The sequence below is a fragment of the Cygnus atratus genome, chromosome 1 (genome assembly GCF_013377495.2).
Source record: "Cygnus atratus isolate AKBS03 ecotype Queensland, Australia chromosome 1, CAtr_DNAZoo_HiC_assembly, whole genome shotgun sequence".
Classification (NCBI taxonomy): Eukaryota; Metazoa; Chordata; class Aves; order Anseriformes; family Anatidae; genus Cygnus; species Cygnus atratus.
In genome coordinates this window covers 71220413-71234174 of record NC_066362.1, presented here as the reverse complement: position 1 = coordinate 71234174, position 13762 = coordinate 71220413, and the positions used below count along the sequence as shown (strand labels likewise).

The following is a 13762-nucleotide window of genomic DNA, read 5'->3' as shown; positions in this document are numbered from 1 at the left end:
TGGATTTTATCATTAATGTGGAAGGCATTATCTGGCTGCTGAGCTGGAGTCTTACTAGTTCCTTCAAAAATCACTAGAGGCTGCTCTGTGGTCAGGCTGCAGTCAGGCACCCTAGCTTGGGATTGGAGGAGAAGGAGACACTAGCTGTGGCCGTATCAGCAGCGGGAAAGATTGGAGTTGGGATGATCAGGGCTCAGAGCTGGAGAAAGACAGCGTGAGGGCTCAGAGCTGAAGAAAGGCAGCATGTAGAGCCAGGACCTGCAGCCCGCATACTGGAGGCCAGGGAGCGGCATGAGAGAAATTGGGGCACTGACTGGGCCAGAAGGTTGAGCAGAACACAGGGAAAGCCATGGGAGGCTGCTGTGCCCAGCACCCTGCATGCGGAGTCCTTCTTCTCAGGCACCCTGCGCCTCAGGTGTCCGTCCACTCCTCCGAGCCCGGAGGGGACAGTACAGGGGTCCATGCACAGCCGCCTATCTCATCACCCCACGGGAGAACACCCTGCTGGCATTCCCAGGGCACTGCACAACGCCTCTCCTTTATTTCAGCTGGTTGTGTGTGTTGTGTGTTGTGTGTAGTGCTACTGGTACTTCAGGCAGCCAGGACTGCTCCAGCAGCCTGCTGGGACACACTCCCCTCAGCTGCCTGTGGCCCTGGCTGCTGGGGGTGGCGTCTGCCACACGCCGCAGCTCAGCCCGTTGGCCTAAGATGGCTGACTGATCGATGAGCCAGGCGAGGCGGCAGAAACGGGCCTTCCTGCGGCTTCGAGAGGACGGCGGGACGCGAGGCCTCAACAGGCAGTCACCCGCGAGGGGAAGTCCCGGGCCCGAGACCGCCGCGGAGACGGGACACCGGAGGCGGAGGCGCGCGGGGGCTCCTGGGAAATGTAGTTCTCCCCCGGAGCCGGCTGCTCCGCCGCCGGACTCCTCCTTGCGGGGCCTGCTGGGAGTCGTAGTTCGTCTGGCCCTCACCTCCGCAGTGGCCACGCACGGCGGCGCCGGAGAAGACTACCGCTCCCAGCGCGCACCGCGCGGCGGGCGGCTGTAAACAAACAGCGCGGAGGGCCATGGCGCTTGGGGGCTACGCTGTGGCCCGCTGAGCGCCGGGGTCCCTTCGCGGGGGCCGGGGGCACCCATGGACGACAGCAAGGTATGGGCCTTCCCGGGCGGGGCGGGGAACGGCGGGGCTGGGAGGCTGCGGCAACGAGGGAGGAGCCGTCCCCTTGGCTCTCGTCGCTCGCTGAGCAAGGTTTAGGGCACAAATGGCACGGTTATATGAGGAGCGGCTGGGGTTGTTCGGTTTGGAGAAGAGGAGGCTCAGGGGAGACCTTATTGCTCTCTATAGGTACCTGAAAGGAAGGTGTGGGGAGCTGGGGGTCGGCCTCTTCTCACAGATAACTAGTGATAGGACTAGAGGGAATGGCCTCAAATTGTGCCAGGGGAGGTTTAGGTTGGAAATTAGGAGACATTTCTTCTCAGAAAGAGCAGTCCGGCATTGGAACGGGTTGCCCAGGGAGATGGTGGGGTCACTGTCCCTGGGGGTGTTCAAGGAAAGGCTGGACCTGGTGCTTAGGGACATGGTTTAGTGGGTGACATTGGTGGTAGGGGGATGGTTGGACCAGATGATCTTGAAGGTCTTTTCCAACCTTAATGATTCTTTGGAAAGAAAATGCTTGATGTAATTTCTTAAGGAATAAATCTAAAACGTTTGAAAGTGATTAATAGTTGACCAGTGTATATGATCCACCAAATGGATCAGAAGTATGTGAATGGTTCATGCTAATTTGACAAATTGACATTTATACTCCTTGGTTTTATTGAGGCCTTGTCTGAAAGCTGCAAGGATGGATGGGAGAATCTGCATCACTGAAGCCAACAAAATGCTCACAGTTGTGAGGACAAACTGGATGAAACAGTATGTGTGATCAGGGCAGGAGTTTAGAAGATATGGAAGACTTAATTCTTGAGGCATATATAGCTACTTTATTTCTCTTGTGACAGAATTAGTTTATTTATAACAGATAACTTGCATTTTTTTCATTAAAAATAATTTTTATACTATTGTTATGTTTTGTGCTAATGAGACAGGTCTTTGCTCTTTTTTGCTTAGAAAAACTGATGTCAAGTGAAGGAAAGAGTAGGCCAAGCAGAATATTTCCTCTTCCTATCTCATGTCTCAAGTACAACTTCATAATGTAATGTTTTCATATTATGCTTACACTGAGATACTGTCAACGGCTATGGCTTTGAAAAGGGTGCTGCCCAGAACTACTGGGTGTGGTGGTTAGTAAGGAAAACTGAAGATCTTTGTTCCCTCAACAAGTTTTACGTTAGGTAATAGTCTTAGATGGTATCAGATCCCCGTATCTTCTACAGAAAATAGCTGATACTAGTCAGTAAGAGCTGGCTGCTTTGAAAAGTTTCACTGTTGTTATTTTATAGGGCTGCAATTCCTTTCAGAACAAATTCAAGGGGCTGCAGGTTGCCCTTAGAGTTTGGTGTCTCTGTTGAAGAGATCCCATTGCTGTTGGGAGGAGGGCGCTTCCCATTTTCGTTGCTGCGTCAGAATGAGGCAAGCACTGTTTATACTTCATTTTATAGCCAGCTACATCTTCCAGCTCAAGCCAGCATGTCCTTGAAGCCTTCTAAAAGTTCCAGTAAGTCACATTTTCCTTGTTATTTGAAGGGCTGGACTGTGTGATCTGAGAGTCTTATTGTGGAATTGAACGAGTGTGACTGTGAAAGGAATTTCCCTATAAAAACGAGGTCATTGAATTACATCATTAGTGAGGTAATCATTCTATAGTTACATCCACTGAAGTTCAGAGTTTTCATAAAGAAAACATAACATAAAGAATTAACATAAAGAATTTGGAATTGTAGGCTGTAACGTTTTCCCTAATTCAAAGTGCACTATAATTTAGTCTTACCTGGATGAAGAGAGCGTAAGAGGCATGGTTCCTCTTCTCATATTTTCTCAAAATGAGAAGGAAGTAGTAAAAACTAAAGGGAGAGACAGAAGATCTAAGGGTCAGATCTAGAAAACTTCTTTCGCGCTCAAGTTTAAAAGGATGTTTTTAAATTATTCAAACAATAAAAAATAACCCCAACTATGACCTGCTTTTCTGTAGAGCTTCTGTGAGGCTAGGGCTTGCTCAGATACTGATCTCTTTTATCCTTGCTGTGGTTTGAGCTATTATTGGTTGTCCAAGGAATAGAGTTTAGTGATGTAGCTGTTCTTTGTCAATTAATCGCAATTAAAATAGCACTTACGTGCCTCCAAAGTATTTAGACATAAGAAAAAGGAGAAATTCTGTTACTGTAATTTCAGCATTGATAGGTGATACTAGTTGATTAGTTTACAAGACTGTATAATTTGTTATGTTTATTATATAAATCAGGAAGCAGGGTGTCTGTATTAAGGTAAGAGGCATTTTTCACATTCGTGGTAATAAAAATAATCCTGGTAACTTTTAAAATACAGTTCTACCTAGCTAACTGCAATCTTTTATATTTATTACGGGTAAACTTTCAAAATACTACTGTGAGTAATTAACTCCTCAGTTATCACTCGGTATCTACTTTTTATTATAACAGTAAAACTGAAACAAGAACAACAACAAACAGAAACAGTTTGGGTTTACCCTCTTTTATTACAAATATTTTCTTCCTGTAAGGAGAAGATAGCTTTTGAAAATAAAGGTTGAGATGAATGTATTTTTCCTTTAAAAATGTGCTGAACCTCAGGTGAACACGTGAGTAGATAAAGTTTTAAGAAAAGGTGTACTTGGGAAACAAATATTACACTGAAATGGTATTTTTTAATTTAAAGTGGGATTTATTTTTGAAAAAATGTATACTGCATCATTCTTGGATTCAGCAGTGGAATATAGTTAATTCCATACTTTTTGGTATGCAAAGGAAAATTGTGTAATACACCAAACAGCTTTATAAAATGTCATCTTAGTTTAATACAGCTACTGTTAGATACACAAATGGGGGGGTGGGGGGGAGGGGAGGGGAGGAAGAGCTTAGGAAAACCTTTCATTATCCAGTTAAGATGACAATGAACCACTTGACTCCTCAAAATTTTAAAACAGTGGACCTCATTCTCTTGCAAATTTTTAATTCCAGGTTAGTTTCTCAAGTTTGAACAGGCTTGTTCTTGGTGGTTGGCTTTCTTTTGCTTTTAAATAAATAGCATGAAGAAGCAAATTCCTTTATACCTGTAAAAGAGACCCTTGTTGTTGAAAGGATGGGTGCTCAGCTCAGAGTCTTGGTGTTCCTGCAGACAGGTCCCAGGGCTGTGGACAAGAACATCGGTCTCGAGGTCCAAGTGTTTTTAAACTTCTGCAAGCTTATGATGAGGCCAGTTAAAGAAAAGCCCTTAAACAGGTCAGAGGCTTTTCACGTGCTAATGTAGTCTGAGATGAAAACCAAACGCTCAGACTAGCTGTTCTTATGGGACGTTAATGTTTATGGATCAAGCGTCTATAGGTGTCTTGCCCTGGTGTTCACACAGCCTTTGCGTTTTGGGGAAGAACTTGGTGATAGGGCAGGGGAAAGCCCACAGCAAAGGCCACACGTGAAGCGTTGTGCTGTAAACGCTGGCTCTAATACATCAAATATCTGTGTGTGATCCTGAGGCAGGGGGAGTTTGCTGTATATCATGAGTGACAGGGATACAGACATCCCTTGGAGGGAGTGCAAGAGCAAGTTAGGTGTGAAATCTGGGTAACATACTGGGCTTGACAGGTCTTCATTCATGAGAGATCCTCCAGCACTTCTCCACCTGTGACCCTCGCTGTTGTGGGTGACCAAGATTACGAAGAGAGGGTCGATCTTCCAGGCAGTCCTGGAGTCAACTCCGAGGAATGCTCTGAATGCTGCAGCAAGGACTGAGAAAGCGTGGAGAGCGAAGCATGGGATCTGTTTTCATACTGATCCAAGCTGTTAAGGGGAGTGGCTACAATGTTTTTACCCTTTAGGGCTCTTCTAGAGCATGCAGGTTTGTAAAGTGCTATAGTATTCTTGCATCCAGGATCTTGTTAAAACATAAAATATTTTCATTGCTGCTTGTTTTGAAATATAAAATTTAAATAGCTTAGATTATAATTTGAGGTAGGCAATTTCAAATCCTCAAGTGTTTTAACAAGTCTCTTGTTGCTGGACAGCATTGCTCAGCTGACGTATCTGCTTTTTTACATTTACAGTGCGTAAGTAAAATGGATTAGCCTAAACCCCACAGAGCAGCTAGAACAATTTTATTTCATATTTGTAGTGGGCTAGGAGGATAGCGTTAGTCTAGGAGTTTAGGAGGATAGAACGTAGTATAGCATTACTTGACTGTCGGTGTTGCGTGTTTCAAGCGCTAGATAGTTTTGAAGTGCCTGGGTTCTTTTAGTATAACCTGTCAGTGTGCATGGCATATTGGTGGATACGATTCCACGAGGCTGTAGCTGTGTTTTGTGGGCAAGAAGAGGATTCTGATCTATCAAGAGGTAAGGTGTAATGCAAATGACTGCTAGAATCTAAATAGTGACTCTTGCACTGAACCTTAGTGCTTGCTCATCTTGACTTGTGGACACCTGCTTAATGCTTTATGAAAACTTGATGTTTATTTCTAGCTTATGCCTTTTTTTTTTGAGTAGACATTTCAGCAAAAATAGTCTTTACATACCTGTGCTAAAGATTACCTTCTTAGTACATTAATCACTTTGGATGAGTAAACCTTTAGGATTAATTTCTATTGACATAACTGCTTAAGACTTGTAAGTTGTTTGCTCCCTTAATATCTTAGGTTTTTGGGTCATGATCAGATGCATTTTTTGAGTGCTTGCTCAGTGTGATGCAGGATGCTGAGTCTGGCAGTCGAAGTTGTCTAACTAACCTGTGTAAAGCATGTAAAATGCCATACAATGGAGGAATAACCAGTATGCTTTCTAGCTGAGTTATATCTACAACTGTGAGTGATATGCTGTGACTTAAAGCATTGAATAACTTCATTTTTATTAGGACACTTGTGGCTAACTTAATTTGATTATTGATTTTGAGAAAACATTTGCAAACATGACTAGATTTTTTTTTCCCTTCTACCATAATGAATGCAATGCTTAGGCTTGGTTTTTATTTTTCCCAATCATTTTTATAGCTTTATGTAATTCCTGTACATGATCATCAGTTTCACACTAAGTTAGATTCTGCAGACCTATACCTGCAGCTACTAATACAAACAACAGTCTGCTTAAGGTGATTTCTTGAGTTGGATCTCAAGTCCTGGCTGCTGTAGCACTTGGGAGCTATCTGTGAATGAGCTGTGAGCTGCTGCAAGATACAGAACTGGTCAATGCTCTCAGCATTGCTGAGAGGTGCTTCAGGTAGCTCTGTTTTGTTCAGTACCTGCAGGGGTACCAGGCCAGCTTTACCAGAAGCAGCTCAGATCCTCAGGGAATGCCAGCAGCCATTCTGTGCATCTCCTTTGGAAGGAGGAGCTCTCTGTGATACCTTCTGGTGGTGCTGTAGAGATCTGCCGGATCCCTTTGGGCAAAAAAGAAAAATAATCCAGAACTCTGATAGCTTCAGTTAGCTGCCCTGATACAGACAAAGCCATTTCCAATTCCAGGTCTAATAATTTTGAACACTGCTACCAGGTGAGTGATACTGTGATCTAAGTGCTGCGTCAAAAAGGGAGGAAAACTATGTCCTATTCTCTGAAGTCTGATTGAACTGAAATATGGGCTTGGTTGGATTTGTGACAGATGCATGTTTTTAATAATTCTGTGGCAGATTTTATCATTAGTTTTGTTCTGGGTCTTGATGGCGTGTGACTCCCTGAAAAAACAAATCCCCACTGCTGAATGCTAACAGCTCCCACCCCTTTATAAACTTCAGAGGAATACAAAGGGAATACAATATGTTTGCCTGCTTGTTTTTTGTTGGTTTGTTCAACATCATCTAGCACTTCTGCCCGTTTTTCTTTCACATCAGCATAGCAGCTGGCTGGGCAAACATGATTCTAAAGCCAGGGAGATACCGTAGTGTGGAATGGTGACAGAGCATTTACCAGGCCTTTTTCCCCCAGTTGGGTTGCTTCAGGCTACAGCCAGAGCTTCTGAATATTGGAAAGGAAAAATTACTAAGGATGCAGGATTTGGTTACATCACTTATCATACCAGCTGTGCAAGGTGATGGCTAATTATATGGTGAGCTGCAGTTTAGGAGCCATGGAGACAGTGTGAATCTTTCAGGATGGTGTGAAGGCAGATGATTAAGGCGTTGCTGCTGAAAGTGAGAGTTAAAAGGAGGGAAGCTCTTCATTATTTCCATACCTGGTGGTAAGAGCACTGGCAAGCAATGACTTACGAGGTGCGGGCCTTTTTTCCTCCAGTAAGACACAGCGTGTGTGCAGGGCTGGTGCAGTGATAAAAGATCATGGGGGGACAAAGTGCAACTGGTGTACCTCTCTGTAGAAACCTCTCTAAGCTGATGGGAGGGAACAGAGATAATTGATAATGGTGGATCCAGGATGCAGTTGTGATGTGCAAAGCAGTCCACAACAGTGGTTGATTTAATTGCAGACTACAAAGTGCCTTTAACTGTTTTGTGTCCCCTCTGGAGGTGTAGCCACAAAAACATGTCTTTAAACTTAGGGTTTGGACAGAGCTCACTTGATCCTCTTACAGCAGTGACAATACTTTCTCCCTTACCCTTCATACATTTTCTCTGTTGATGTGACTCCTACCTTGAAAAAGACACCAGCTGCATATAAGCCTACACAAAAACACTTTACAATAACAGGTCCTTAAATGATTATGTGAATTTGTGGTGTTGGATGGATTTGAATGATGTGAAGCTGTGCTACTTGTGCATACTTCTCTCTCTTGATGCCTGCCCAAGGCTCTGGCCTTAAAGAGGCTGGGTGATGTTTGCAACTAATCTTAATTCTCTGCTTGTGAGAAACAGCACGGTAGCAACTGCTCATCTGCCTGAAGTTGTGGTGGAAAGGCGTGACCGTGATGCGGTGTGCTGGGATTCTTGTCTGGAGGGCTCACCCACTGCTCGGGGGGTCAGAGTTCAAAGAGTGGACGAGGAAGAGCTGGCATGTATCTCTACAAGGGCTTATCTAGCTCTTGAATTCAAAAACTTAGCTCCAACTACCTTGTGTTGACCCAGAAAAGCCTCAGGTGGTAAGTCTTGGAGAACTTAGGTACTTTGGCTGTGGTGTGTAATGTAGCATCCAGAACTCTATCTGGGGATGTTTTCCTTCAGAGGCAACAAGTTGCACAAAGCTTTATGTAAAAGCAACTGATTGGTACAGGTGTGGCAGATGTTACTTTGTGCCTTGGACCAGGTTGTCCTATCCTGCAGCACCAAGTTTAATGGCTTACTGCATGTGTTAATTACAGTAATGGAAAACAGTACTGAAGATCTTAAGGAGAACACCTTGGTGGAGTAAATGGATTATTCAACTTGTGTTCTGTAGTTCAAATGTAAAAGTGACTTTTTTGTTTGCTTTTCTGAATGTGCTATGTTTGTTTCATTATCACTAGATGTCCATTAACTACTTTCTCTTCCTCCATTTGATTGTGGGGGCAGCTACTCTTGAATAAATTAGGAGAGGCAATATACAAAAGGCTAGATTATGTTGGCATGTGATTGTTGACTTGGTTTCCAAAGAAAGAATAGACTCAATTGTATACTCCATTTTTTCATTCTAGCACATCAATTCACTGTTACTGTTTTTATTGCAGCCTGCTAAGTTTGTAGAACAAGTGACTTCTTTGAATGTCAAAGCTGACTCTTTTTGTAGCATTGCAAAGTAGAAAGTGCCTTTTTTTCATTATGAACTCTGATATTTTGAATAGTGCCTTTTAGGAGAAGTACAGTTTATACACAGTATAGTGAAATACTAAGCCAGCAGTGAAATTCTTATATGTAGGTGTGTTTCTCCACACCCCCTCCATTCAAACAGTGTGGTCAGAATGCAAATAAAGAGAAATTCTCACTTCAGAGGGGAAGTGGGGCGTGTGGCTGATGTAATGCTTACAGGGCAATACTACCTGATGGCCAGAGTACTAAGTTTCATAGCATGTCTAAGACTTTCATGTGCCACATTCTCATGCTAAGAGTGAAATATATGGGTGGGGAAGCACAGAATAAACACCAAGGAAACTATTCTTTTATATTTTGTAGCAAGAGAAGCTTTCAGACCTGTGAAAAGGAGCCATAAAGAAAAGGGCAGAATGATCCAAAACCTTCAAGGGATAGGACAAGCTGTTATGGGGGTCACGTTTCTTCAGGGGAGATCTAAGTTAGGCACTGGAAAAACTTGATGCTGGGATAGGTTGCATAAGGAGATGATTTTCTGCGCTGTGTGGTACTGTTTGTAAAGTGAACATGGTCAAAGTGGTTAGGTTCAGCTCCATTGGAGGCAGCAGAGGTAGGGCTCTGTGTAACTGAATTCCTTGTTTAATAAAAATCCCCGGAAGATTCCTTTGAAATAAAGCAAGATGGAGGAAGTTCAGATGGGTGGTGGATAATTCTGAGATGTTTTGTCTTTAGAGGAGGCTGAAACTACAGTCATTTTACTGCAGCAAAATTAGGTTTTAGGTTGTAATGATATAAATCTTTTTTTTTTTCCTTCCAATTTTAAGTGTTAAAGTCAATAAGGTATTCTTGAGCTGGCAATTACTGGGGCATGGGTTGTTAATAATTCTAAATCAATTTTGCTAGAGAGTTGGCTGGTCATCTTGAGCCAGCTATAGGCACAATGACATGGTTTCAGTGTTCCCTTTGCAGAACATCATCTCTAGCGTACTCTTCATTTCCAGGTGGTTGGAGGCAAAGTAAAGAAGCCAGGCAAGCGAGGTCGTAAACCAGCAAAAATAGACTTGAAGGCAAAACTTGAAAGAAGTCGTCAGAGTGCAAGAGAGTGCAGAGCCAGGAAGAAGCTGAGGTACCAGTACCTGGAAGAGCTGGTTTCAAGCCGAGAGCGAGCCATCTGTGCTCTCAGAGAAGAGCTCGAAATGGTAAGAAACTATCACTTAATTTATGTTCAATATCATTCAGGGTCTACTCTCATGGACATTTGTTCTTGAAATCACTGTGACTGAAATGAATGGGATTTGGCCAGCCATAAAGTATGAAAGCATCAGAAACAGATGGACTCAGCTGCTTGCCTGCTTTGCATGATGAATAATGAACTTCGTGCTGCAAGTTATCAGCTGGTTTTGAACTGGAAGTGAGCAAAGAAAGCACCTTTGCATATGACTCTTTGAAGCATTTCTTTTGGAGAACCTCTGATAGAGGTTGAAAGAGGTAGAGTTTGGAAAGAGATGGGGTAAAATATCAGTGGGGACATACACCCCCAGTGTGTTAGTGCTTTCAGTAGACTTTTGTCTTTGTGGGGGAGGCTGGTTTTGCAGCATACTGTCCGTTTACATGTGTAAATGGTTGTGCAGCTATCCCATGTTTAGAACACATAGAAGATGGCTGTCTTGGCCAAATAAGCTACATTAACAAAAGAGAATGTTTCATCTAGAAATAAAGACTCGGTTCCTCACTGATACGGAGATGTCATTGATGTTTCATTTACAAGCTTTAGGCTTGTTTGATGAGGCAGGGCTGGTCACCAGAAATGAATAGGGTTAGTATTAGGTGGAAAGTTGGTCAACTGACCATGGGCTCTTCAGTGTATTTTGGGGTTTGACAAATAAGAATTTAAGATGAGGGAACTAGGAATAAGGCAAACATTCTGTAACTCTGCCTTGCACGATCAGGAAGGACCTCTTAATAGTCAGTCAGCCCCAGAGTCATGTGAAATATTTGTTTTTAATAGGCCATGAACTGGAACGGTATTCTGGCATGCTAACAGCAAGAAAATGCACAAAGTGTTCCATGTTGTTTAATAATTACAGTATTGTGTCTAGCCCTGCCACTGAATAGCAGTTTATTGACTGAATCAGGATTTACTGAGGCCAGGTATGCAACCATGGACACGTGCTTAGTTCATTAATGCTCTGCAGTTTTGTAAGAGGCTTCAGTCCAGTAAATTCAAGCCTTAAATGAATATACCGGAAGGTAAAGATTACAGCTTTGTTTTGTCTGCTAATGTGGTCCTGGCAGTTTGCTAATGCCTAATGTGTTTGCATATTTCAGTACAAGCAGTGGTGCATGGCAATGGACCAAGGGAAAATCCCCTCTGAAATAAAAGCCCTACTAACTGGAGAGGAGCAGGGCAAAGCACAGCAGAACTCAACCAAACTTGCCAAGGCTGGGAAGACAGAAGCAAACAGCAGCAATCCCTGTAGGTATCCAGCCTATGATTAATTTCTATTTTGTTACATCTTTTGTGGTGTAGGAGGATGGCTGTGGTGTGGGAAGAAACATAAGGATGTACTCTTGGGCACAAGTAGTCGATTGAAGCAAAGGGCATAGTGGGTGGTACAAAGACTCTGTATAATGTTTACACGGACAACACAGAAATTATACTAGTAAGGAATCTGGGCAGTTATTTCAGAAGAAGGCTCAGTTTTAGTTTCAGTAAGGCCTACGAAGACTTGAGACTGTAATCTTTTACAGCATTTTCTGTTTTCTGAATGTGAGGGAAATGGAGCACATAAAACAATCTAATTTTTAAAATTCCATCAAGAAAATATTATTCTATCTGCGAACACTCAAAAGTGAGAAATGCTGGACCTGGGGCTTCTAATGGAGTCTTCTTTCTCCCTCATTCGTGTTTGTCAAGGGGATGAAATAAGGTTCTTCCAGGCATGGAAAGATGACTTTATGTTTTGTGGTCTTTTCATTTTGTTACATGCATGCAAAGGAACAGTTAAGGCAGTATAGGCAATTCTCTATCTCCTGTCTTCTTTTAATATTTCTACAGATTAAATTACAGTTTGCTGTAGTTTTTAAATTACATATTCCTAGCTCTGTTTTTAAGAAATGATGTGAAAACCACATCTGTCACTATAACAATCTTTCCCCATGGTGCATCATTCACAGGAGCTGAATGCAGAACCTTCCACACTGCAGCAGAGATAACTTGGTAGCTACCAGAAGAATGCTGTTATCAGAGAAGTGGATGCATCCCTGGGTCCAGGGGGAAGGATGCCAATCTGCTGTCTTCTCTTTGCTCCTCCCCACACGAAACTCTTTGCTTGTGGTGTTCATAAACCTGCACAGAGTGGGGCTTCTGGGGTAATAGGTGTTTCTGTAAGCGGAGCCTGGTTCTTCCTTTCTCTACACCTCCCTCCCCAAATACAGCTATGTAGCTTTTGGACATTCCCAGTAAGAGATGAGGGCTGCCTTTGTATTAGAGGCATGAGCCCAGAATTAGACTGGCCTTGCGGTCAGTAGTTATGTGGTTGGTAACCATTGTGGGAGACTGAGAGATTCTGTAACATAAAAGCAAGAGGAGGAATCCCGTAACAGCTTTGCTAAAGCTAAATGGAATATTATAGGTCAAGAAAAAGGGGCCTCATCAAAAGCTTTCACTAAGAAGATATATAATAATGTTACTTGCAACCTAGGTAAAAGTGTTGCTTTCAGCATCCTTTTATAATGCAGCATGTATTTTATGTTACTGGTGCTCTTGAAGAGGTACTATGTCTATGCCCATACTTCTTACCCTCAGTAAGATAGTCAGAACATCTCCCTACACCGTGCTTCTAGCAGTGGAATAACTGCCACCTATTCCCACCTGTCAAGCGCTGCTATTTTTCTGTATCTACCTATCGTTTGGGTCCAGGTATCTTCCTAGGCTGCAATGTGATATGAACTCTGCTGTGCTATCCTGATTTCCCAGCCGAAGATAATGCCAAGAACTGGTAGCAAGGAAAACAAGTTGCCTCTGTTTGGTCTCACCATAAGAGAGACATTGGCAAAAGTCTTGTGGGCTGGTTCAGGACACTGACAGATAACCTGCCACTTTATTTAGAGTGCACTTTCTTCTGTACATGCTTTTTGTGTATGTATGATGAAATGTGAAGAGTGAAGCTCTCAGTTTTTTCAGTGGGGCTTTTGCTTTGCTTGTTCTGTTTGTGACAATGTCTTTCTCTTTATTTTATGAGATGCATGGAATGTTTTTTAATCTTATGTTTTCTTTGTTTCATAGAATAAATATTATAATGAATGACTTGCTAGACTGGATGTTGCATTCTTTTTGTTAAAGTAATTGTCTGTTTAGAATTATCTTAATTTAGGATTAGTCAAAAGGACTGAAAATAATAGTGCCATATTTCGGTGTACAGCACGCAGTTGTTTTCTGAATTCTACTCTGAGCTCTCATATAAATCCTTAAAGCATGCTTTTCAGTATACTTTAGATCTTCCACACATGTACTTAGTTAGCAATTGCCAGAAGTGTTGCATAGAGAGAAAACTGTTTTGAAAGGTTAAGTAACACTGAAGCAGAGATGGGGAGGATGAGGTGTGGTTATTTTTTTCAACCCCCCCTTTTTTAAGCTCTGAACTGCAGCTTGTTCTGGAAGACAGCAACAAGGCCAACCCGTAAGTATAGATCTGTTGAATGCTTGCCTGTCCATTTTCTCTGTTCTCTGGAGGAAAGCGTAGTAGGCCAGATGTCCAGAGCTATATTCTGTGAACCTTGCAGTTGGATTTTGTAACATGAACATGCCAGAGGTTTAGTATGTTGGTTTTGGGTTAAAATTAGACTTACACAGTACCTCTGGTTTTGTATGTAAGCTATGTGTTGCACATAAACGTACTTCTAAGTATCTGCCCGAGTGAGGGATGTAGAAA

General features: G+C 42.7%; 1 protein-coding gene across 1 annotated transcript; it reads left to right on the top strand.

Moving 5' to 3' along the window:
• The first annotated feature begins 969 nt into the window (after window positions 1-969).
• Window positions 970-13144, top strand: CREBL2 (cAMP responsive element binding protein like 2). Its single transcript, XM_035551083.2, has 4 exons — window positions 970-1149; window positions 9830-10027; window positions 11157-11304; window positions 12006-13144. Coding segments are annotated over exons 1-4 (363 nt in total). The 5' UTR covers window positions 970-1134; the 3' UTR covers window positions 12008-13144.
• Window positions 13145-13762: the final 618 nt, after the last annotated feature.

Coding starts and splice junctions, on each gene's coding strand:
- CREBL2 (XM_035551083.2), top strand. Junction 10,028..11,156: donor TCAGAGAAGAGCTCGAAATG/GTAAGAAACTAT, acceptor TGCATATTTCAG/TACAAGCAGTGGTGCATGGC.